The sequence below is a fragment of the Gastrolobium bilobum genome, unplaced genomic scaffold, assembly GCF_033153095.1.
Source record: "Gastrolobium bilobum isolate Gb01-03AN ecotype WA unplaced genomic scaffold, APGP_CSIRO_Gbil_v1 utg7194, whole genome shotgun sequence".
Classification (NCBI taxonomy): domain Eukaryota; kingdom Viridiplantae; phylum Streptophyta; class Magnoliopsida; order Fabales; family Fabaceae; genus Gastrolobium; species Gastrolobium bilobum.
The window spans coordinates 15,344-41,279 of NW_026897379.1; the positions used below are offsets into that span (position 1 = coordinate 15,344).

The following is a 25,936-nucleotide window of genomic DNA, read 5'->3' on the forward strand; positions in this document are numbered from 1 at the left end:
GATTAACAAAAATTAATGATTACAATTTGATATCAAATTTTTTAATTTGATAGCAATGTTAGACGATATTCTCCCACATATATATATATATATATATATATATATATATATATATATATATATATATATATATTTTGAGCAGATTTAATTTAAAAATTGGATAAAAGAGGCATGTAATGTAAGTGAGGCGGCGAAACAGCTTCATCCAACCCAAAACAGAGACAGATCTACTCTTTCATTTGTTATTCTATTCTTTTATTATTCTTGTTCTTCTTCGTTATACTTGTTTTGTTGTTCTGAATCTCTCTCAATGCAATGGCCAAAGCCTCAATATTCATCTACATCACCGTAGCACTTGTGCTTCTCTTGTTCCTCTCTTTTTCCCCAAACAAACACAGCACTAACCGTCACCGCCGCCTCAAGCTCCGCTCCAACTTCACTCTCTCCCCATCGAACCACCGCCCCGTCGCCTTCGACCCCATCGTCGCCGAGCTCGAGCGTCACCGCGAAGACAAGCAATGGGAGAAGCAGTACATCCACCATTCCCACCCCGAACTCGACTCAGCACCCGCTCACGAGTCACAGCCCGAGTGGGAGGACTTCATGGACGCCGAAGACTATCTCAACGACGAGGATAAGTTCAACATCACCAATAGGTTAGTTCTTCTCTTCCCCAAGATCGATGTGGACCCCACCGATTGGCTCATCACCGAGCACGAGTTGACTCAGTGGAACCTCCAGCAAGCCCAGAGAGAGGTTTTGCATCGCACCCAGAGAGAGATGGACATCCACGATAAGAACCATGATGGCTTTGTTTCTTTTTCCGAGTACGATCCTCCTAGTTGGGTTCAAAATGCAGGTTCTGTTTCTAATTTTGCTGCAACTTTATTTGCTTTTATAATGCTAGTTCTTTCTTTTTTAATTATTATTATTATTTGTTTTTCTAGATCTGTTTGATATTTGTAAATGCAAGTGGTTACTGTTTCTGAAATACATTTATGTTTTTGACCATGTATTGAATGTTGTGTTTTGTTTTTTCATTAGGTAATGATTCTTTTGGTTATGATATGGGATGGTGGAAAGAAGAGCATTTTAATGCATCAGATGCGGATGGAGATGGTCTTCTAAACTTAACTGAATTCAATGAGTGAGCTCCTACTACTTGTTAGGAAACCTTAATGTCTACTTGATGATCCCTTTCACTTCATGCTAATGATTTTCCTTAAATTTCTAGTTTTCTGCACCCGGCTGACAGCCAAAACCCAAAGCTTCATCAATGGTTGTGCAAGGAGGAAATCAGGTTACTCAAATCTCATAAAAACCTATGATGACTCAATATCAGTTTCTTTCAGATTTCAGAATAAGTGATTTATGTTTGTAACACTGTTCCCCTAAGATAATTGCAGTCTCGTCAAACAAAGATTTACTTCTTGAATTTTTAAGAATTTACTCATGTATCTTTGATATGAAAGTATATGTACTGTTATAATAAATGCACTTGAATCTACTAAAAAAAATGCACCTGACAACAGAGTGGCATAGATGTCAAGTCACTAAATAACAATGACCTATTTCATTCTCCAAATAATGTAGGTGGGCTACCACATATGGGACTGATAATGGTGTTCCAAATTTGCATGTTTTCTAGTCTTAATAAGGAAACTTCCATAAAGCAGGCAATGCTGATAGAGATGGGGATATGAGTGTATGCTTCTGCAATATGCAGTGTTACTGTATATCGTACTTTTTTTACCAAAAAAATATCATTGATTCTGATCTTCCTTTTGTTCCCAAACTCTCCGTAGCCTAATATAACCTTAATAACACTCGAGGCTATTTTTAATCTCCATATAATTGTAACTCGTGCACTGAAGACCAGATTTCTTGTGGTCACCCAAATCTGTGCAACCTATTAGGATTAAAGTTGAATGTTTTAATCCTTTGTTGAGCTAGCACAGCTAATTGCTTGTAAGGGACAGATATGTGGTTTGTTTTGTTCTTGAAAATGAATTTTACCTTGCAGTCATATACTCATATGCCTCCTCTAGAAAAAGCTTCAATATTAGAATAACTTTTTCATTGACTATCGTGCCAAATAGTAGAAATATGGACAATATTTGTAGTTAATTTTATTTTTATGAAGTAAATGGGAATCTTCGGTTCATATTCAATTAGCTTATTTATATCACTGTCTTGGCTTACTCTTGCTTGATTTACCCATTTCTTCACAGAGAAAGAGATTCAGATAGAGATGGGAAGATAAACTTTAAAGAATTTTTCCATGGGCTATTTGATTTGGTAAGAAACTATGATGAAGAAAATCACAATGATTCTCATCATTCTGATAATTCAATGGATGCTCCAGCTAGAGTGTTGTTTGCTCAGCTTGACAAAGATGGCGACGGGTATTCACCTTTTTTATTTTCATTAATAGTCTACTTTCTTTGAATGATTGTGGTAGTCTCCTTATAATATATTGTTGAAAACCATGTCTAGGTTGGTTCATTGTATATACTTGTCTAGGTTCATCGTAGTGTCTAGTTTATACTTGTATAGGTTCATTGTACCTCTTTACCTCTTTGGTTATTTAAACTCCTCTCTGTGGTGTAGTTAAAACAGACAGATGTACAAATTTTCTCTTTGAAATTCAACGTGATATGAGAGCTAGGTTGATGAGAGACAATCTCATTCCGTGTCTACCTGGTGGACTCACTGCCCACTGGTACAAAATTATTTCGGAAGCCATGTATCCACTCTGATTGTTGTCTACCCGGCCCTATCATGATTTTGGCTACCTCTGCAACTCAATTCTTTTTGGCCTGCCACTCTATCAACTTTTCTGGCAGTTGAAAATGTAGGAAATCAGGATTCAATTATTGTAAGAAATCAGGACTCAAATATTTCCGTTTAATTAGTAGATAGGATTCATGACTCATTGATAGGATTGATTAATCATCGCTGAGTCATTCTTAGCTATTCTTTCTTGTATAAATACTCCTTATGAAATTTATTCATAAATCAATATACAGAAAAACAATTCCTTTTATATTTCAATAGAAATTTTTTTCAACCAGATCTAGTAACCCTCAGATTTGAAGTGCTTTGTCAGGCTATCCAGAATTTTTTTTTTTTTTTTGGGGGGGGGGGGGGGGCTGCTGCCATTGTCAGCCATCCTTCACGTTTCCCTTTCTCTACGCACCATATACATGTGCCACTAGCTAGTGCCTCCTCGCACTCTCAGAGGTCTGAAAGGAATACTTGACCTGCATGATCTCACACCCACAAGCCCTAGCCAAATGCAAGCACAAACTCACCAAGCTTGGCCTCAACGTGGTGCAAGAGGACATTGATGACAACACCGGTGCCACTTAATTCATTGCCTCAAACAATCTCCTAGACATAACTGTTATCGCGAGCGCATGGGAGCTCTACCTTTGGTAGGTTATTTCCGATAGGATCTAGGATGACCCAAGCAATGTGACCCAAATTGTGAGGTTGGCCCGAGAATCCATCATTCTTTGAATGGATTGGCTGGTCAAGATGAGCATTATGTTCGTGGTTGATAAAGGAAATTCAATGATATTTACAATGCTTCTGGCATTTGTGTTTAGGAACATCAGCTTGACGAAAAATGAATCTAAGCCTCATCGTAGCCATCCAATTCCTGCTGTAGATGATGAAAGTGAGGGAATTGCCAAGAACTTTGAGTACATTTTCTATATTGATTTTAAGGCTTCTATGGCTGAGGTTAGGGCACGAAGCGCTCTTGCGGGGGTTCAAGTGTTCACCTCTTTCTTGTGAGTGTTGGGGATTTACCATATTGACATGGCATTGTGAAGCATCTTCACACTCAAGGTCACTAACCACCTTTCAAACCAAATTGTTCTCCCTTTCTTGCCCTTTTTTATTTCTTTTTCAATGCCAACATAGCATTAGGGGGAGAAATTTGGAAGACGATATGGCCCCAATCTTTCTAGATATGGTCCGGCCATGCTATCTTTGTCCCATGTACATAATCTGACCCTAGTCTTTATCCCAAATGCAATCTGGCCCTCGTACAATGATGAATGAAACCAATGGTGATTTCTACTATCTCATTGATGAGTCATGCCAACAATAAATTCAATGAATGTATACTAGCCTGACTTTCAATCTCAATATTATTAGGTCTCCTAAGTTTTCCTGTAGTTTGTATTTCCAAATGTTGTTCATGATGAATATAGAGAAGTTTTAGTTCTTTCTATCCATAATTGCTTGTCAGGACATTTCCACTGGTGATCGTTCCACCTAAGTCTTTTCTTCCTTGGCCATGTAGCATTTCAACCAATTCTCCAGGCTGATGATCATTCCAGCCATCTTGCTGATTCGCCTTTGACATCTCTGTCATCCTTGAATTGCCTTTCAAACCATGTTTTGTGGAGCCAATATTATATTTTTTGGTTTCTTTTTTTAAAATTTTAAAAGTTATGTTTGTAACAAGCTTAAAGCTTAATAAGCTTTCGCTTAAGGAGGAGTGTTGAAAACCATGTCCATGTTCATACTTGTCTAGGTTTATTGTACCCCTTTACCTCTCCTTTTGTGTACTTATAACGCTTGTACAGATTTTCTCTCTGAAAGTTAACGTTTACTATCATTCAATTTTGGGTTTTAATCTCAATCTTTGCAGGTACTTGTCAGATGTTGAACTACTGCCTATAATTGGGAAGCTCCATCCATCTGAGCATTATTATGCAAAGCAGCAAGCAGATTACATCATATCGCAGGTACTGAATTTAACCTTAAGATAATTACACTCTTGTTGTTGACTGTAAAGAACCAATTCAACCCAAAAGCTTAAGCTGTTGGGTGAAGCTATATTAATGGTTTTATATAACTTTAACATGCCCCCTCACATGAGAGTCCATTGGGCTTGAAGGGTGGACAATGCACAGGCTCAACTACATGTGCTAAGAAACTCCACAATACTAAATTAATTATTAATTAAATGGGGTGGTGAGGATAGAACCCGTGACATGAAGTTCTGATACCATCTAAAGAACCAATTTAATTCAAAAGCTTAAGATGTTGGGTGAGGCTACGTTAATGGTTTTATATAACTCTAACATTGACTAAGGTGCCAATTCTTTCTTGCAAAGTCATCTGAACATGCAAATGACTATTTATTCTAATGATTTTGATTTATAGAGCAAGTAGGAATAGTTCCCACTTCCCAACTGAAACAGATTCACTAACATACTAATTTGATAGGAACCCAGGTATTTCATTATTGAAAAAATTTAGTAAATTTCCCAATTACAGAAACAGATTCACAAAGATAGACTCTCCCTCACTCCTAGCAGACAGAAAGCTAATTGAAACACTCAAAAACATAAAAGAAGAAAATACAGCACAGGTCATTTGAGAGACCTATAACCTCCCATCCAATCTCACCCTCAATCATTGCTTGCTTCCCCCTTCCCTCTCTTTTTATTCCACCTTTTCTCTTGTAACCTCCTAACTGATTTTTCCTGTGCACCCTACTAATGGGTGAATTCACCTTAAGGCAAAAGTTTTTAAAAAATATTGCCAGATGTTTCTAATAGCCGACATATGACATATCAGAAGTAATAATGTCATATAGTTGATAATGATGATAAGTTTTCTATACCTTGATGGGTCTGAGGGCAATTCTTCATCTGCTCCATCTTTGGTGTCAAAATGACACTTCTTTTTTAGATCAATAATGTCTCTTACTATAGCCATGTGTATAAATACATGTACTTTATGGTATTTATTGGTGATAGCATACTGGCTGCTGCTTTTTAGTTACTGAAAAGAAATTTTTTTTAAATAAAGGTTTTAGCTTGTAATTGATAATTCTACCTTGCCTGATCTCTTCAAAATCTGAATCTGTCGCTAATGAGTTCCCATTCTTTACGGATGAGAGAATATTTGATATTTGATTTGTCTGCCATTCTTTTCTTTTCTTTTTTAATTGTTTTGTGCTCGTTTTAATTGTTATAGCTTCGTGGGGGACTTTATTAAGTAAATTAATTTTATTACAGCCAGATTCATGTCCACTCCTTGCTGCTAAGAAATTTAGTTTTGGTGAATATATACTCGTTTAGGAGGGAGAAAGGAAAAGGTTTTCTTTCCTTTGGTGGGAGACCCGGGGGTGTGTATCTTCTATATAACAATGTAAAGTATTATATATTAACCCATCTTGTTTTTGGAGGGAGGAAGAGAATGGTTTTCTTTGCTTTGGTTGGAGGGCTGGGGTGCATTTTTCTATTTAACAATGTCAAATGTGAAGTATTATATGTCAACAAATCTTTTTATTTTTGGAGGGGATTATGTCGGTCATTCTTGATTTACATGTTAAGCGTTTTTTAACTAGATGCTAGCATTGGATTAAATTTTCGTGATGATTACCTCAGCATGCACTCCATCATCTATTGCGGAACATCATGAATTAACTTCATTGTAATAATGTTATGACCAGCAGATATTGACAAACATAGCTCAACACACACCCCAACATCCGTTGCATAACATCATGCGTTAATTTTATCAGTAAACATTGTATAAAGTTATGAAATAATGTTATGACAGGCAGACGTTGACAAAGATGGGCGCCTTACTTTGACTGAGATGATTGAGAATCCATATGTATTTTATAGTGCTATTTTCAATGATGATGAAGATGAATATGATTACCACGATGAGTTCCGATAAATTCATGAGGTAAAGCCATCTCTCTTATTCCCAGTCTATCTTAACCTACATTTAGTGAAGATTTTCTCTATAATGTTTTATGATCATCGATTGCAGGATACACAGAAAAGCTTGGGACAATTCTAGTGCAAAGGAGTCAATATTTGAAGGTTTATGAGATGCCAGAATTTTGATGTTTTGGCCCTTAATGTGTTCCTTGTCTCAATCCTGGTGGGGTTTTGAGCGATGGCAACATTTATTGCTTCTTTCCATTCATATTATATGCGAGTTCTTGTTTGCTGATGGGATCCACCGTGACTTGTCGTAGAGTCACTCCTGGATTAGTTGGAGGATTATACGATCTGAACTTAATTGTAAAATTTGTAGAATAGGATTTTCAAATCAGTGGTTGAGCCATCATTAATTAAGTAGAACACACCAATTCTCAATGGATAATACATGTACCATAGAACTGTAATGACCATCATAATCCTAGTAGTACTGTGAATTATTTTGGACACAAGTAGCAGTGCCATATTGTTTAGAAAAACATTAATTAAAGGGTTTTGATTTTCTCGCAGGGGATAGATATTTCATGTTATAGACACCTCTTGTGTGAGGTTTACATCTATTAAAAAAAAAATTTGTTGTACAAAAATCGAAGTATCACTAATAAGAGAAAACAATTTTCCTTTTAATAAAAAGGCCAAAAGTTTTTTATTCTTCTATGTAAAAGCTTAGATTAAAATTCCATTTTGCTTGAGTATATTTGTGGTCATTTTGGTTTCTTACTAGTTTTTTATTTACTTGATATGTCAAAGTTTAAATTTTTATTATTTGACTTTTTATTTAAATAATGAAAGCGAGTGAATGATATGTGAATAAAATTCTAGAGATATAAATTTGAAGGATCAAAATGACAAAATTAATGCTTGTTTGCTTGTGTGTGTTTTTTTTAGAAAAAATATATATTTTTTAATTAAAAAATGTTTACAAAAATGTAAAATAATCAAGTAAGTCTTTTCTGAAAACAAAATCTCAAAAATAAAGTTTACCAAAAAAAAATCTCAAAAATAAAAATATATATTTAATTTTTGTTCTTAAAATTAAAAAAAAATAGCTTTAAAAGAAATTTTTTTAAATATTTTGTCTCATGAAAGTGCATACAATGAATTGTCAAATAAAATAGTCACATGCATACAATGAATTACAAGTGTACTTGCAAGCAGCTATCAGCATTGTCAATTTCAAAATTAATTAACAGTAACAGTAGCAGATAGGCGTCCACGTTAGTCTAAATAATTCTATTTGACAATAAACAAGTCAAGCAGATGATAAAAGGAGAGACTACATACTGATGTTGGAACACCTGTAAGAAGGTGCACCATGCAACTTCTACAACGAAAGACGAAAGTGCCTTTACTTATTTAATTACCATTATTTTATGTGAGAAATCAACTAAAGCTTACGATCTAGTATAGATTGTCCACTTGGAGCAAATCTTTACCATCATCCCAATTATACACTTTTATAATCAGAATTAATATTTCTCGTATCTTCTATATATGCGTCAAAACTTATGGAGTTCATGTTAGGTCATATAAAGAGAAAAGAAAAAAAAATAAGTTTCACACACTTTTATGTATGTGTAAAAAATAAAATTATTTCTTACAACGTGATAAATACTAATCTTTTTATAATTACCAACGTAATAGCCTCAATGTAGAAGTTCAATTTAAAAATGTAATAAGCTTTTAATGACCTCCATGAACCACCATGATATAAAAGATATAATTTATATTTTATACCTTTTTCATGACATAGATAAGCATGTGTAATTTTCTTTTGGTTAGCTTCACTTTTGATAAGTGAGCTATATAGCCTTCACCACATGACCATCACCAACGATCATTTTTTTATTTTTTATTTTTCAAAAGAAACGACAAGATAGCTTATTTCGGAGTATTAAAATTAAGTCAGAAAAAGTAATCACATCACATGCATACAAAGATTACAAGTGTACTTCCAAGTCAAAAGCAGATATCAGTTATTTTCAATTTCAAAATTTACAAATTTAGCACTACGCCTGCTATGACATGTTAATCTAAACAATTCAATTTAATAATAAACAAGTCAAGCACAAAATAAAAAGAAGCAACAAATTATACAGGGTACATCGCTTCTCATGTGACTGCTGATGAAAAAAGTTGCAGTAAATTTTTAACACTAGAATACACGTGCGGATCCTAGGATATACGTGCGGATTCTATCAAAAACAAAAAATAAAAAAAATCAGAATTCGAACGCATATCCTGTGTTGCTGCAAGTTTTCCCAGTAAGAATTACTTTCACCAATTATATATTGTGGGAACACATATAAGAAGGTGCACATGTCACTTGCTACAGTGAAAAAAAAAACCTCATATAATATAATTTTCTGGTCACCACCTCCAACAACATGATAACAACCAGTTTTCGTGAGGACTCTAAGAACCTATGAAATCTACCACCTTCTCTTTGTGTTTATAAACGTTAGTGTATCGCACTACCGAAACGGCTGGAACTATCTGTTTCCATTTTAAAATTAGTCCCCATCATCACCAAAGGAAAAAGACAAGTTTCCTCTCTATATTTAAGACCAGTTCCTTGTCACCTTGTGCAAGCTTTTAAGATAAACATAATATACCCTCTATTATAAGCCATAACTGAAACTTTTAAGCTGATTCAGGCTTGAAAGTTTCGATGGCTGAAACCAATACAAGTAAAAAAAGCTCAAGGCATTGGGAATATATTTGTAGTTTTGCTGATAAAGTGAAAAGGTTTCCAAGTTTGGCGAGGAGGACAACATGGAAAGTTGGCAAAGAGGATCCAAGAAGGGTGGTTCATTCTTTGAAAGTTGGTATGGCTTTGACAATAGTTTCTTTGCTGTATCTAATGGAGCCATTGTTCAAAGGTATAGGGAAAAATGCTATGTGGGCTGTCATGACTGTGGTTGTGGTGATGGAGTTTACTGTAGGTACGCTATTCTAAGTTACATTGTTCTTTTTTTAGATCATAGCCTCTTAAGTCATAGATATTGAAGAATGTGTTCATTTCATCCTTTTGCTTTTCCTATGATTGCAGGGGCAACATTATGCAAAGGACTAAATAGAGGATTGGGGACTCTGCTTGCAGGATCATTGGCATTTTTGATTGAGTATGTTGCTGATGCTCCTGGTCGGATTTTTCGAGCGGTTTTCATTGGTGCTGCAGTTTTTCTTTTAGGTAAGCGTTCATCGCAGTCATGAAAGAAACTTGACTCTTATCTGGCGTTTGGTAGAGGAGAAATTTTTTTTTGTCCGGGAATCTCAATTTTCAGAAATATGAATTTTACGTTTAGTTTACGATAATATTTGAAAATTAAAAATTTAGAAAAATTCAGTTTTCTGGAAATTCTCAAAAACCCCGCGTACCAAACGGGTAGTTTAATCATAATTTGAAAGGTTTTTTGGAGAGTATTCAAAAGTAGAGATATCCAGGTGGATAAATTATGCAGTTTCTTTAGTACAAACATTTGGAATCACATGTCAAAAGATACAAACCATACTTCCTTGCATTGCCCATTAAACCTATTGGTTATTAGTGGTTATGGTGCTAAATTGCTAATCTTTGGCCTATGTTTGTAATTTTAGTTATACTCAGAAAATGTAAAGAAATGCTAATCAAGTTTTGTGTCTTGTTACCAAATGTTTTGTTGAGCCATTGTTTCACTTTTTGGTTGCCAGGAGCAGCAGCTACTTATGTCAGGTTCATCCCCTATATTAAGAAGAATTATGACTATGGTGTTATGATATTTCTCTTGACCTTTAATTTGATAACTGTATCAAGTTACCGTGTTGATAATGTCTGGAGCATTGCAAAAGATCGCATCTCCACCATTGCCATAGGCTGTGGTCTATGTCTTGTAATGAGCCTATTGGTATTTCCAAACTGGTCAGGGGAAGACCTCCATAACTCCACCATATCAAAGCTCGAAGGCTTAGCCAACTCTATAAAAGGTAAGTTGAAAGAAAAGCACTCAAGTTTGTGAAAACAAAGAACTGCTAAATAGTACTATTTATTAAATATGAAAAAGTTACTTTGGTTCTATTATTGTCTCTATCTATATCATTGATGGTCAAAAGAATCATGCAGTTTGTGTCATGGAATATTTTTATGATTCTGAAAAAAGAGCAACTCAAGATGATTCATCTGAGGATCCCATTTACAAAGGTTACAAGGCTGTTTTAGACTCCAAAGCTAATGAAGAAACACTGGTAACTCAGAGCCCCTTCCTTGTCAAGTTAGACATATCTGAAAATAGTGCTTTATTGCAACAGATCTTATATGGACTTTATGTGTGAAATTAAACAGGCATTACAAGCAAGCTGGGAGCCAAGATACTCAAGACATTGCCACAGAATCCCATGGCAGCAATATGCAAGAGTTGGAGCATCTCTTCGCCATTTTAGTTACACTGTTGTAGCACTACATGCATGTCTGCAGTCTGAAATTCAGGTACTAAATCCAATAGTTTAGGGAGGAAAAACACTTGAAGTTTTATATGATGCCAAAAGAGACCATTCTTGTAACAAAAAATGGGACTAAAATGTGTTTCTTCTTTCTAATAAGTAAATAAAAAGATTATCATTTCCTAAATTTTTTTTAATATTACTTGGAAATATCCTGAATCCTGTTCCAAGCATCTAATGGTTGAGAATGCAATGACACTTCTTGATGCAAGCTGGTAGCTGCATTTCTAATCTTACTGATGTCGCTTTTCATTTAATTTCAGGTGAATTGAATCATTTCATTATGCCAACTCATTTTTTCCCCAAAAATTCAACTAGCGTCCATAATTGAACTCCTGGAATATTTGTCAATCTGTCATGTTATTGATAGCCACATGGATAACAATCACTTTAAATATCAATCATTGATTAAGTTCTAGAATCTGAATGACATTCAAGACCATTTTGTTTAGCAATTAAACACAAAATGGTCTACATTATTCTTTTGGCTAGCACCTTTACAATAATTGTAATAACCACTAGTATAAAATATAACTTTCTTATTTGATGCTTATTGTCATAATTTAATGATATATGCCTTTTAACTTAAATAACATTTGATTCTTAAGACACCAAGGTCGATTCGTGCCCTATACAAAGACTCTTGCATCAAGCTTGCAGAAGAAGTGTCTAAAGTACTAAGGGAACTTGCCAACAGCATAAGGAACAATCATCAATTCTCCCCTCAGATATCTAATAATGTCAATGAAGCTTTACAAGACCTCGACAATGCCTTGAAATCCCACCCCCAACTTTTACTAGGCTCGAGGAATGGTCGAACCACAAACAACTCAACTCAAGCAGTTGCACTTGCTGACCAAAAGCTTAAAGAAGACTCTAGAATCTCATCATCAACTCTTAAAAATGATTCTCTTGCCCCACTTGAATGTAAATCCAAAGAGCACTCGCGTGAACAACCAAAGGAAGCACATGTACACAAGAAGGTTTTAAGGCCACAACTGAGTAAGATTGCCATCACTAGCCTTGAGTTCTCAGAAGCACTACCCTTTGCTGCTTTTGCTTCTTCTCTTGTGGAGATGGTAGCAAAACTAGATCATGTTATAGATGAAGTTGAAGAACTGGGAAGAATGGCGCACTATAGAGAGTTCAGAGATAATGATGAGATTGTTGTGACTTGTGAGAGACAAAAAATGAACATACCTCAGAATGACTTGCCTTCTTATGGAGCAGAGTAGTTAGTAGAATCCATTTAGTGTTTATCATCCCATGAGCAGAGTTATCATTTGTTGATAATTCAAGTCTCACATCAGATAGGAATGAACAAGTAAGGAACATATAATTGAAAGGACCCATAAAAACTAATTCCTTCACTTGGTAATTTAAGTGCTTCCACAACAAGTATCCCTAAGTGCAAAGTGGGTGGTTCCTTTAGTTTGTTAATTATAAGCTTACTTGCTTTGATTTAGTTGAATGTTGTTTACATTTCCTATGTTTCAACTTAGATCTCTTACTAGCCTTGTGTATTAAGGAAGTGTAAGACATGTACTACCTTTGGGTATGTGATTTTAGCTTATAGTCCTCAAGTTTGATCGCATGGAAAGCTGAGTTCTCATTCCTCAATAATTATTCATTTTGAAGATCCAAAGAATTTATATGAATTCTGAACAATGTGATGCAGCTCCTTTGATTTGTTAATGAGCAAAGAAAGACATATTATATGTTTGAATCTTAAAGACATAACTTGTTGCCACCCAAAACTGGCGGAGAAAGATAATGAAATATCAATTTATCTGTTTATTTAATTTAAAATTATATTAAGCTCATTGATGAATTCAAGACTTGTGGTCTTTTGGCTGCAATTATGCATTTTCGGAAATGATAGAAAAAGCAGCAGCTAACAAACCTCTCAAACTTCACAAGTGGAAAGAAATTGTTAACCTAACCACGAGAAGAATTTTGGTGGTCCTGGACTACCATTAATTCAGGGGTCCAAACCAATCAAAATGAGACAACTATTGAACAGAGAGGAGAGAGGAGAAATAAAAAATAAACTCTTGTACAAGTGTCACTCACTGAATAGAAGGATTACATAGGGCCTGGAGCACCAAAAAAATTTCCCTAACCACAGCCCGAAAATTTTCTCCCACATTATTGCAAATATAAAGAATTAAATATGGTCTTCTTGAAGGAGAAATGTAATTAAAAGCATACGTCTATTAGTAGATGTTTTACACAATATAGCATTGTGTCTATTATTCAAATAACCTCTGAAAAGAGAGTTACAAACACAAAATCAAAACGAAATGGAAGGCTAAACAGGGATGTTAAACTAAACTACTCATGAGCAACTAAAACTACTTGTTTGCCAGCACTACGGCCTGTGAACATTGCTTCCAATGCAGCTGGGCCACTCTCAAGGCCTTCAGCTATGTCTTCAACGTATGTTATCTTCCCTTCCCTAATATAAGGCAAAATAATCTCCAAGAACTTAGGATATAGGTGATAGTAATCATACACTGTGTAGGCTTCAACTCGGATCTGCTTATATATGATATTCACTAAGTTTTTAATGCCTTGAGGCTCATCAAGATCATACTGTGAAATCATTCCAGCCACCACAATTCGACCACGCCTTCTCATGTTAAGAAGGGCTGCCTCAAGCATGTCTCCCCCAACATTATCAAAGTAAATGTCAATGCCTTCAGGGAAGAACCTACCAATAATTGCAGCAAAATATAAGATTGTTAATATTTAAGCATTCAGATAAGTTGATTTCCTTATCTTCTGTGAGATCAATAACTGTTTATTAGGATAATTAAAAGTTAATTTTTGTCTATGATGAGATCATTTAAAGTTTTGAATATGCTGAATGCCAACTATGTAATCACCTCTTCAAAGTTGCATCCAGGTCTTGTTCCTCCTTGTAATTAAAAGCCCCATCAAACCCGAACTTACTCTTCAAAATTTCAACCTTATTTACATGAAAACAGAACAATAAATTGGCATTCTTGTTCAACTAGATAAATGCTTTTACTCTACTGTGCAAAAATTTACCTTATCTTTACTTCCTGCACTTCCAACAACATAACAGCCCATCAATTTTGCTAGTTGTCCAACTAGTTGACCAACTGCACCAAATGCTGAAGATATAAAGACATAATCTCCTTTTTTAGGGACACCAACTTCATAGAAACCTGCATAAGCAGTCATACCAGGCATACCTGCATTTGAAAAAGTTCACAAATCTAGTTTAATATAATATGCTGCTGTTAAAGAATTGTCATGCTGTCCATGTCCATGCATATGATAAGGAAACTCCTGAAGAAGAAAAGTCTCAAGTTATTTACCAAGAATTCCAGTATAATAGGAAAGAGGTACATCTGTATGCTCAATTTTGAAGAGGCTATCAGTCATGGTGATGATACTGTATTCTTCCCATTTGGTGACTCCCCACACCAAGTCTCCTTTTTTAAAGTCTGGGTGTTTGGAATCCAACACTTTGCATACTCCATACCCAATTATTAGCTGAGAGAAAAATATCAACCCCACAAAATTAAACCTTAAAAAAGTTACACACATATTCCTTCTTTCAAATTTAAAGTACTGTTCCAATATAAACAAAGATAACATGATTATATAAAAAGTATTATGTGTGTGTGTGTGTGTGTGTGTGCTTACTGAATCAGGAGAGAAGGAATAAAAGAGGCGCTTTGTATTTGTTTTATTGGTTCCTCTCATGTAAGGATCACAGGATAAATAGAGGTTCTTAACCAGCACAGCATCTGAAGAAGCCTCAGGAGGAAGTTGTAAGCTTATGGTAGAACTTTGCAAATACATGTCTGTTTGTTTTGGATTCCCAGTTATGTGACCTGCAGCAAGAACCTGTTTGTTGCTTACTTGCTCTTCCACTTGTGCCATTGTTTCAGTTTTTGAATTGATCTTAATCTCCTCCCTTCACGGCTCTTCTATGTTACTAAATGTTCTGAGGATGCTTCTTTCACTATGTACTTATATAGGGAGAGCAATCAATGGAACAGGTCAAAAAGTGATTCTTCAATTTTATCTCATGAAAAGCAGTTCTTACAGACTTTTCCAACTGACTTTTATGTGCAGGTCAGTATTATTTTCGAATGTCAGTGCTGACGCCATCATTATAGTGCTCATTCATAAGAGATAATATATCATATTAACTGCCGATAATATTAAGCATTAAGAATAATTTTATGTTGAGAGTGGATCTCTCATGTGGTCATATAATCATATTATTGGATCATAATCACTTATTTAAAAATTATATATTTTCTCTCTTTTTTAATTGTAATGAAATAATATGATCACTATTTTTTTTATATATAAGAGGATGCAAATCCTTTTAGTGTAATACGTGTTAATGTAATACGTGTTACACTGTCATTCCATTTATCTATTATTGCATCATTATAGTGTTTAACTATGATAAGGTCAGAAGGAGTTATCAAAATGCACTTGACCATTGTTTTTTTCCCCTGTAGTTGAATAGGGCTGTTGCTGGCATACGTCACGTCAGTGCCAACTTCATTAGTACCGAAAACATTGAATTCAAAATAAAACGTGTCTCTATTATAGCTAAAGAAAGTATAGAGCTTTTCTTTTGATAGGGTTTATTTTTGTGAATAAAAGAAAGAAAAAAAACTATTACGAGAAGAATTCTAGCAGGGCAAGAATCTCAAGTTGGAGTCGTCAACTGATCTGTTTTTTGTTAGGAGTAAAAGGACTTTGAGAATTTAACCCCAAAAAAAAGACTTTCAGTATACACCAAGTTCAAGTGGAGCTTATTCCTTTAATGCAACTTATTTCCTTATTTAATGAAACTTACTTCCTTAGTTATAGATCTTGAGTTTAAATTATCATTATACAAAAAATAATAAGGGACAACCGCTCCCAATTCGAGTCAGACAATACTTGAACCAAATTAAAAAATATATATTCAGATCTGCAATAGCCATCGGCCATGAGGTGAAAGCATCGTTAGATTTTAGGCCTCTTATTAGTCAGACAAAGTGATTTCCATATTCGATCTATTTGAATCATTAGCAAAACTAATTTTACATTTGAAAATGTTCATTATCGAATGGATTGAATGACGAAATTGGCACCAATATTACATACCATAAAATTAGTAAAATTAAAATAAAATACACTAGTGCCGTACAACAGTTCATTCTATGACTCCTTTTCACAGAGTGAGCTCTTTAGCATTTAAGGTAATTTAACATCATGGATATTAAATCAAACAACAAAGACTAAAGACCATACTTGTGCCACCAGACATCTGAAGACAGGCAGGAAGATTTTCACTGTTCCTTTGCTTTCTTACGTGCCAGAAAGCGTTCTTTTGCTGCAGCAAGAGCATCTTGACTTCTTTTGTGATGCTCGGGCTTTGGTTGAGAAGCTGATGGCTCTTCAACTGAACTCTTTTCTTCTACAAAAGGCTCGGGATTTGGCTTCATATCCGAGGGACTGATGCTTCCATTGGGAGGATTAGAAGTTTCACCCTGATCCCCAATCTTTTTCCGAGAAGACTCCTCCAGTGAACTTGAGTTACCCAATGAATGTTGCACTTCATCTGATGCATCAGTATGCTGATGCCGATTTGATGTGTCAGGGCTCACTCCCTCATGTGTCTCTGGAACTATATTCTCAGCCCGATGATCAAGTTTCCTCCCTTGAGCATCTTTTGCACCATAAGCAACATTTTTACCGAGGTTCCCATAAAAATCAAGCAAAAAGTCCTTCTTCTTGGTAACCTATGCAAATATTAAAATAAAAAATATGTCAGTTATTTAAAATACAGATATAGGAATTAAACCATCAACAAGCATGCTGATTTAATTCAAAAATATACACTCAAATGAAGGATAAACAAAGAAGGCAAAATATTAGACTTTTAAAATCCATTACCAATCAGGTTAACAAGAAGAGATATGAAAACATCATAATGATTATGGGAAATTTAAAAAAGCAAGAATATACATCTTCTCTCTCCTCTTGAAGTTCGCGCAGGCGTTCTAGCTCCATTTGTCTCTCTCGTTCAGCAAGTTTCCTTCTATATGCTTCTGTAATGAATTTGTCTTTATCAGCAAAGAGATGGTCATCTTTGCTTCTCTCTTTGGCAATCTTTTTCTCATAAACAATCTCCCGATACTGTTCTCGCTCTTTTGCTTTTTTCATCAGATTTTGGATATATTTTGGCTGCATCAAAAAGATTACAGGTTGATATGTGCCAATGTCATTTAGCAAATTACCCAAATGAACAAATTTCAACGCTAGCTCACAAAAGTAAAACAAGAAAATAAATTTAAACCAGAGTTACCAAACAATTAAAGAGGAATAAGCACATACACTACTTGAAACTCACTATCAACCATTCTTACTATTCTAACAATGTGTTTGCTGTAACGTTTCGACACTTTAAGAGAGAATTTGTGTCCATGCATGTCAAACACCAATACCCAGATTGACAGGAACACCTTTATACACTACAGTACTCTTGGAAAGACGGAAATATTAAATCTTAATATTTCACAACCTTGATTCTATATAAAGATTACACATTAAGCATATTTTAAGTACATTTCCATATGCTACTTGATGATCTATCTATCTATCTATCAACCATATATATCTATCACTTTACTGAGCTACAAGCATAATACACTGGTCGTTCCATTGTAATTTTTTAATAAGAAAATGCTTAGAACTGCAACCATACCTTTCTCTCTTCAAGATCTTGTACCAATGGACGAGTGACTTTCTCTTTCATTTTGTCATAGACTCCATCATAATCAAATATGGACGGATCTTCTTCCAAAGCTTTCTTTTGCTGTTCCTCAACCTTAAAAAGGAAAAACAAAACGAAAAGTAAGATCATGATGTAAACTATGGGTCATAAAAACAACCACCAGATCAGAAAGTATAAAACACCAAAGAAGATATTACAGCAAGGTCAACTTACTTCCCTGAGAGTTTTATTCTTGCTAGCCTGGAGAGCAATTTTTCTCTCAACGTCATTCTCGTCGTCGTCATCATCATTAAAGCCAAAAGGGGTGGCAAGGGAAGGCCTTATTGGCTGCTTCTTCTGCTTTGCAGGTCTAAGGTTCAAGCCATACTTGCTCATTTTACCCTGGCTTCTTAACTGCAGTTTGAAGACAAAGTGAAGCATCGATTACTTGTATCATTCCAATTTCATTTGTATAAAAAAAGCAAGCTTTGATCATTAGAGAAACACATTAAGAATAAAACTTCGACAAGAAGCCCGCTACTAGCAGCTCAAGCATCAGAATATAAGTAGAAATGTATCGTGTGACCAAAATTTTCAAGTAGCAGTAACAAAATAAATACGAAAACATCAATGGTAGATAATTACTAACAATACTCCATCAGTGTCTAATGGTGAACATATGAATTTCGAAAGTTGATAGTGTACGATACAAGGTTTTGAAATCATAGGGATTTCAGGCAACTTCAATAATCATGAGTAAGTATGCCTTGTGATTTCTATACCTACCGCAGAATGATCAAAAATAATTTTGCATATATGATTTGTGAATGGTGCGAATGACTATACGAGGAGCGACAAGAAAGATAAACAAATAACCAAGACCATTTTGATTTCATTCATAAAAATTCAAACCCAAACTATTGATTAATCTCCACAGGACAGAACCTTCGATGTTACGGAAAGCGCAGTTTGAGCATTGGTACAAAACCCTCCCAATTCAAATCATATCGTCCACAATATTGAAGAAGGAATTACCTTGATTCTGTAAAATTGAGAGACTTCGCTTGTGCGTTAGGGCTTGAAGAATCTCTGTTCAAATCGTCGTGTCTTTACCTTTGAGCTAGCCGCGACTCAGAGAGCGCGAACTAGAGAAAACGGAATACATAGGCCCAAAATTATCATGTACACCCAATAAGAGCCCGGCCCAATACAGTTTCTTTCGATTCGAATAGCCCAAGGGCTATGTTTGCTTCCGTCTATAAAGGGTTTGTTTGGTTGGCTGATTCATCAAAGCAAATAATTTTAAAAAATAAATAAAATAATGTAATTTGATCATATTTCATAATTTTTAAAAATTATATTATATTGGCCAATCAGTTTGATTTGATTCAATTATTTATTTATTTATTAGAATAGTAACTAAAAATTAAATCCTAAACCAGAAATAATTGAAAAGATAATATAACATGTTTTCTTTTCGAGAAAATAAAAATTCATTTGCGTTACTATTTTCCAGTGAAAAAGTAACATGCTGTTATTTTTTTCAAAATAAAAATAAAAATTAAAAGACGAAGTGTGCAAGAAACATTCTAGTCGATAATGTTAGGTACGTGAATGAAACATTAGAAAGAGGGGAAAAAAATGAGGAATGATATTGTAACAACTTTTAAGTTACTATCAAAAGTTACTATCAATCAATCTCACTGTTAGATTGATTATGTTGATCCAATAATTATATTTATTTCTATCTAGGTATGGTCATGATTTTCCATATTTAATACTTTATATTTGTTTTTACCTTTGTATGGTTATGATTTCTCATATTTAATGCTTTCACTTTAAATATGAGAAACCATGACCATACAAAGATAGAAATAAATATAACTGTTGGATTAATATAATCGATCTAATGGTGAGATTGATTGGTAGTATCTAAATAATAACATAACTTGGTTGTTACAATATCCTTCTCCGAAAAAAATTATTAAAACAACAAAATTTTAAAAAACAATAACGATAAATAAATAGAGAAAGAGAAAGAATAATCATGCGACATTTGGCACTGCTTTTATGAAATTGTAGACGGTCAAATAGAACAGATGAAAGGAACAAAAAATCGAAAAGTGAAAAGGAAAGGCAAAGATGCAAACTCACGTGGATAAAAAATATGATATGGTCACGTGGAGAGGGCATAACCATGTAAAGATAAATTAACGGTTATAATTTTGTAATTATTTATTTTAATATTTTTTTTCTTTTTTCTTTTATTACGATTGATCTATCTTTATCTAGTTATGATTTTTCACGTGAATTTTAACATTAGAAAATTCAAATTCAGATCCAGATCCAAAACTGATAACTACAATCGGTAAGTTCAATGAATGGGGATGTATACACACCACACCAAAACCAAGGGAGATTCTTAGTACAGGACAAAATAGGTACCATTTATTCTCCGTCTATGTTTTGAACTTTGAAACTTCTTAATTAGTCCAAGAAAAGATCAATCTCATTATAAAGTTCCATCCAGCACCTGCTCAATATTGCATAGAAACCATGGCAGATGTTAAACTACTAGGATTTTGGTCTAGCCCTTTTGTTCATAGAGTGATATGGGTTCTAAAGTTCAAGAGCATTAGCTATGAGTACATAGAAGTAGACAAGAAGAACAAAAGTCAACTACTTCTACAATCCAATCCAGTTTACAAGAAAGTCCCTGTTCTTATTCATGGAGGCAAAGCCATTGCAGAGTCTGGTGTGATTCTTGAGTACATTGAAGAAACTTGGCCGGAAAACCCATTGCTTCCAAAAGATAACCATGAGAGAGCCTTAGCTCGATTTTGGATTAAGTTTGGAGAGGATTCGGTAATTTAATCTATTCTTTGTGTACTTTATATTTACAAATTAATTGTTCGGGAATCTTATATTTACAAATTTTTTGTTTACAAACTATATATATTATGTCTGGTGGGTAATACACTCTTGAGTATATAAAGTATTACTGGTAAGACGTAGTATAATTTGTAAGCTCGTCAAAAAAAGTTTGTAAACGGATCATTTCCCATAATTGTTATCTTATTATCTTTTCTATGAATTAATGGTGTTTGATGATTTTGTTTTCTAGATCGTTTCTATTACTGAACTGTTTCTCCGACCCTCTAAAGATGAACAAGAAAGAGCAAGAGCAATGAAAAAAGCACAAGAAACTCTCACAATCATGGAAGAGGAAGGTTTAGGGAACAAGAAGTTCTTTGGAGGCAACAATATTGGATTGGTGGACATAGTATATGGATGCCTGGGTCATTGGTTAGAAGGGTTGGAGGAAATTGTGGGGATGAAACTGATTGAGGCAAGCAAATTTCCTCGGTTGCATGCGTGGATTCAAAATTTCAAACAAGTTCCTGTGATTAAAGAAAACCTTCCTGATTATGGGAAATTGTTGCTCCATCTTGAAAGGCGCAGGCAGGAATATATTATATAGTATCAGAATAAATAAGTCACAGAAATCGATATGGATCTATGAGATCAAGTATAGAATTCTGTTTACTCACTTGAAATTGAGTATCCGCCCCCCCTTCCTGTTAGGATTGGAAATCCTGTATTTTACATATTCATACGATTGAGTCCTTGGTTTTTGAAATAGTGTAAAGTGCAAGTCACCGAGTGATCAAGGAGAATGAAGTTAGAAAGTCAAGTTTTTAGGTTAAAACAAAGAGAAGATATTGTAACAACCAACTAGTATTACTATTAATATTATTATCAATCAATTTTATTGTTAGATCGATTATGTTGATCCAACTGTTATATTTATTTCTATCTTTGTATGGTTAAGATTTCTCATATTTAATACTTTATATTTATTTTCACCTTTGTATAGTTGTGATTTCTCATATTTAATACTTTCACATTAAATATGAGGAATCATAACCATACAAAGATGGAAATAAATATAATCGTTGAATCAACATAATTGATCTAACGATGAAATTGATTGGTAGTAATATTGATAGTAACACTAATTGGTTATTACAATTAATATCCTACCCCTAAAATAAATTAGGTAGAGCATTTCTTTCTAATTCCTCATGGACTGAATTCAGTTTTATTTCTATAATTTTTTTTTGGGTAAGTGTTTTATTCTATAATTTTATATGTGCTACAAAGCTATTTTTCATGGGAGTGGATCTTCTCATGTGAAAAAAATAGTCATGTGGCCATGTTATTTGATGATAATCACTCATTGATGATGAGATAAGAGAGAGAAAAGTGTATAATATTTAAATAAGTGGTTGTGATCAACTAAATGACCACATAACCATTTTTTCACATGAGAGTATCTACTCCCATTTTTCATTATCATACTACGGGTGAAGAACATTTCCAGAAATGTTTTTTTCTGTATTTTTATTCTGTAGAATAGAAATGATTATAAGTAATATTAATAAAATCGATTTATTTCATCGGTTAGCCGGAAATACAATTTGATAAATAAGAAATAATTTTGTGTTTTTTTATTCCCTTACTATTTATTAAATACAAACATCGAAGAATATATTATTATCAGCATTAAACATGCATTGTTTCTTAAATATATCATTTATTTTTTGAAAAGCAATATATCATTTATTAAATAAATATACACTTTCTCCTTGGATATAAAAAGAAATTGTGTTATCAAATATTTTTTTTTTCCAAAAATTCTTTCTAACCAAAAATAAATAAATAAATATATATATATATATATATATATATATATATATATTTCTTTTTAGAAATATTGTCATGGGCATGCCTTAGTTTAACTCCTTTTTATTATATTTTGCTTTCTATTTTCTTAAAAAATACAACTATATTTTAGGTTATATGATTAGTTGTACTGCATAATCTATATTATTGAAATGGAATTTTTTTAGACTACTTATAAGTACAACTAGTCTACTAATTAAGAGATTATTGACTTTCATCACAATCTTTAACCTTAAAAATTCCTTAACTTTTATTGAGGAAAGAAAAAAAATAACATTTTTCAGTTTCATATCCAAATTTTATTTTCCAAAAAAAACTATTATTTATTCATTACTCATTTAGTAATTTAAAATTAAAACTATAAATAAGTTTTTAATTTTTATTATGTTCTATTATACATGGAAAATATGTTTTATTAAATGTCCAAAAAAATATATTTTATTATACAATTACAATCGTATTTAAATATTTTTTAAGTTTTTACCATATAATTATTATAATTCACTTTTTATATTTTATCAAAAAAATAAAATAAATGTTAATGATAAATATGAAATGCACTAGTAAGTAATAACTAGTAATAATGATGATGATAAATTGAAAATTACTGGGTGTGAATGCTGAAATGGGGAAATTAGAATTAAAAAGTAACGGAAATGGATTCTCTCATGTGAAAAAGTGGTCATGTAGTCATGTTAGTTGATCACAACCACTCATTTATAATGAGATAAGAGAGAGAAAAGTATATAATTTTTAAATAAGTGATTGTGTTTAACTAATATGACCACTTTTTCATGTGAGAGAATCCATCTCATAGAGTTACCCACCTCTCAAAGTTTTGCATATGGAGGGTCCCAAGTCCTCTTTGTCTTTGGCACTTGTAAATGATAAGCTTCTTGAGAGCAAAAAGGTGCACACGTATTTGTGGGGACGGGGGGCGTATTGGATTGTAATAAGTAAGTTTAAGTTATGAGGTTTATAGATCAAATCCTAATCTATAATAATCTCATTCTCTCTTAATGCTTAATGTATTTTAACATATGAGAGATTATGTAAGTAAACTTATATAGTACATTGCACCAAAAAAAAAATTGTTATATTGTATTATTTTAGTTTATTCTATCTTGCTTAATATAATATACGGAAGGAGTCCTATATAAGTTTTATTGTCATGTAAAAAAAAAAATTAAAAGTGAGGTATGATTTACCAAAAATGAAACACAAGGATATAACTAAAATAAAGATCCATTTACTCTATATTTTTTGATATATTTCAATATTGCAAGTTTAAAGAAGTACAAATTTTATCTTTAAAGATTGTTGTATATAAATCTAAAAATGTTCTGCAATAAAGAGAGATGAATCTTTAGAAAATTAGAATATGGATCTAGTTAAATGAAACTCAAGTTATATTTAATGATTTAATTATTTTGGATTTATTTTTTTATATCAACCCTAATTACCAATGTTGTAAAAATCGAATAGGACCGGCCGGGTCGACCCGGAATCCGGTGAACCAGTCATTTGATTGGTCCGATTATCACATTGGATCGCTCAAGTACTAGACCCGGTGTGACTCAATTTTGGTGAAAACCGGTGACCCGGTTTTTTTTTATAAAAAATCCCAAAAAAATCATAATTAACATATTTGAGTGTTCTATTGCTTATTGACTTACATAAGTTATGTACCTACAATATTAATATTATCTCAGTTATGCACTATACAAGGAATTTTGATTTGATTTATAGTTAGAGATGTCGTTTATCGAACCTAAAATACCAATATCACAAGCATTATATGTTTGTTTGATCCTTTATTGGACAATAATGTATAATTTATTATTTCTTATATTAAAATATTTAGAATTTATATTATTTTTTCAACTATTTGAATATATTTATAATTTTTTTAATATAAATTATAAATTTATATATAATCACCGGGTCATGGAGTTCAACCAGTGACCTACTAGTTGAGCCAGTGACCCGATCGATACCTCGACCAGGTCAATGACCAATTTTAATAATATTGCTAATTACCTCTTTGAGGTGAGTAGGATGCTTCGGGTATTCTCACAAGTTTTGACTCTGAGTCGACAATTGGACTAATCCCGATTATGGGACTTAGTCACAATTAAAGCTCTTCGCCTCTCCTCAAGGATATATATGGTAGAAATCAAACACATATTATTTTTCCACCTACTCAGCCTACATCGCCAACTGAACTACACTCATTGGGTATTACTTTGGATTCTTATAGACAAATAAGAGATGAATCTTATAAGCATAGGTCTACTTAAATGAAACTTGAGTTAGTTTTAACAATATGGTTATCTTTTTGTACAACAATATGGTTATTTTTTATTCTTATATAAAAATGTCTATTACCTCAAAATTTAATATTACCTCAAAATTTAATACAAATGTATCTTTTTCTTTCATTTCCTTCCATGCTTATCGGTAATGAGAATAATCCAAAACAAACATAACTGTTCCATAAACATTTAGCTTAAATCTTTTATTGATTTTTCTTTTATATTTTCTTCAAAATCATGATCATAACCATGAGAAACATCAATTCACTCTATAATCCAAAAGGGTAAAAGTAAAATAAAGATTCATTCATTTTATATCACATTTCTTCCTCTATTTGTTTATAATATTTTGATATTGCAAATTTAAACAAATATGAATATAGTCTTTGATAATTGTTGTATGTACATCCCAGAAAAGTTATAAATGAAAAAGAAGTCAATCTTGCAAGTATAGAAATACTTAAATGAAACTCAAGTTTGTTATTGTTTATTCTGATAGGCAAATTAATGTTGATTAACATGAAGGAATTAATCGGGTGAATATGAAGTCACTTAAACGAAACTTGAGTTAGTTTTAATGATATGGTTTGGATTTTTACGGGGGAAATTTTGGTTAACACAGACATATATATGTCATGAATATGGATCTACTTAAATGAAACTTGAGCTAGTGTAATTATCTGACTAGTTTGATTATTTTGAATTCTTATAGAAAATGCCTGTTAGCCTAAAATTTAACAAAACATACTACGATCTTTTACTTTTTCATTTCTTTCAATGCTTACATGTAATGAGAATAATTCAAAATAAACATAAATATTTCTTTCACTTTTAACCCAACTCGTTTTCATTTCTTTCATTGCTTATCTCGT

At 33.2% G+C, this 25,936-nt stretch overlaps 5 protein-coding genes and 1 pseudogene across 10 annotated transcripts; 4 read left to right on the plus strand and 2 right to left on the minus strand.

The window, feature by feature from the left end:
• The first annotated feature begins 208 nt into the window (after positions 1-208).
• On the plus strand, positions 209-7,252 carry LOC133306453 (uncharacterized). Its single transcript, XM_061506778.1, has 7 exons — positions 209-859; positions 1,045-1,147; positions 1,235-1,300; positions 2,232-2,405; positions 4,667-4,763; positions 6,592-6,723; positions 6,811-7,252. The coding sequence occupies exons 1-6, from the start codon at positions 316-318 to the stop codon at positions 6,712-6,714; spliced, it is 1,107 nt and encodes a 368-aa protein (XP_061362762.1). The 5' UTR covers positions 209-315; the 3' UTR covers positions 6,715-6,723; positions 6,811-7,252.
• LOC133306448 (arogenate dehydratase 3-like) lies at positions 2,489-3,837 on the plus strand (annotated as a pseudogene).
• A 1,939-nt stretch (positions 7,253-9,191) lies between the features above and the next one.
• On the plus strand, positions 9,192-12,662 carry LOC133306450 (aluminum-activated malate transporter 12-like). The gene is made up of 6 exons (XM_061506771.1): positions 9,192-9,709; positions 9,817-9,957; positions 10,458-10,730; positions 10,867-10,988; positions 11,086-11,229; positions 11,852-12,662. Exons 1-6 carry the CDS (start codon positions 9,436-9,438, stop codon positions 12,476-12,478), a joined length of 1,581 nt encoding a protein of 526 aa, XP_061362755.1. The 5' UTR covers positions 9,192-9,435; the 3' UTR covers positions 12,479-12,662.
• Positions 12,040-15,207, minus strand: LOC133306451 (2-alkenal reductase (NADP(+)-dependent)-like). Of its 5 annotated transcripts, none has more exons than XM_061506776.1 (5): positions 14,922-15,207; positions 14,591-14,768; positions 14,298-14,464; positions 14,132-14,214; positions 12,040-12,119 (listed from the first exon to the last, which is right to left on the minus strand). In XM_061506776.1, the coding sequence occupies exons 1-5, from the start codon at positions 15,159-15,161 to the stop codon at positions 12,074-12,076; spliced, it is 714 nt and encodes a 237-aa protein (XP_061362760.1). In that variant the 5' UTR covers positions 15,162-15,207; the 3' UTR covers positions 12,040-12,073. The 5 variants fall into 5 exon arrangements, with proteins under 5 accessions (XP_061362760.1, XP_061362759.1, XP_061362758.1 ...); XM_061506775.1 differs by lacking the exon at positions 12,040-12,119 and adding an exon at positions 13,390-13,956 and having other exon boundaries at positions 15,024-15,207; XM_061506774.1 differs by lacking the exon at positions 12,040-12,119 and adding an exon at positions 13,390-13,956 and having other exon boundaries at positions 15,015-15,207.
• Positions 15,208-16,359: 1,152 nt separating this feature from the next.
• Positions 16,360-19,116, minus strand: LOC133306454 (uncharacterized). Of its 2 annotated transcripts, none has more exons than XM_061506780.1 (5): positions 19,039-19,116; positions 18,238-18,417; positions 17,995-18,117; positions 17,256-17,474; positions 16,360-17,029 (listed from the first exon to the last, which is right to left on the minus strand). In XM_061506780.1, exons 2-5 carry the CDS (start codon positions 18,397-18,399, stop codon positions 16,577-16,579), a joined length of 957 nt encoding a protein of 318 aa, XP_061362764.1. In that variant the 5' UTR covers positions 18,400-18,417; positions 19,039-19,116; the 3' UTR covers positions 16,360-16,576. The 2 variants fall into 2 exon arrangements, with proteins under 2 accessions (XP_061362764.1, XP_061362763.1); XM_061506779.1 differs by lacking the exon at positions 19,039-19,116 and adding an exon at positions 18,949-19,035.
• A 1,443-nt stretch (positions 19,117-20,559) lies between these two features.
• Positions 20,560-21,733, plus strand: LOC133306452 (probable glutathione S-transferase). The gene is made up of 2 exons (XM_061506777.1): positions 20,560-20,868; positions 21,128-21,733. Exons 1-2 carry the CDS (start codon positions 20,560-20,562, stop codon positions 21,482-21,484), a joined length of 666 nt encoding a protein of 221 aa, XP_061362761.1. The 3' UTR covers positions 21,485-21,733.
• Positions 21,734-25,936: the final 4,203 nt, after the last annotated feature.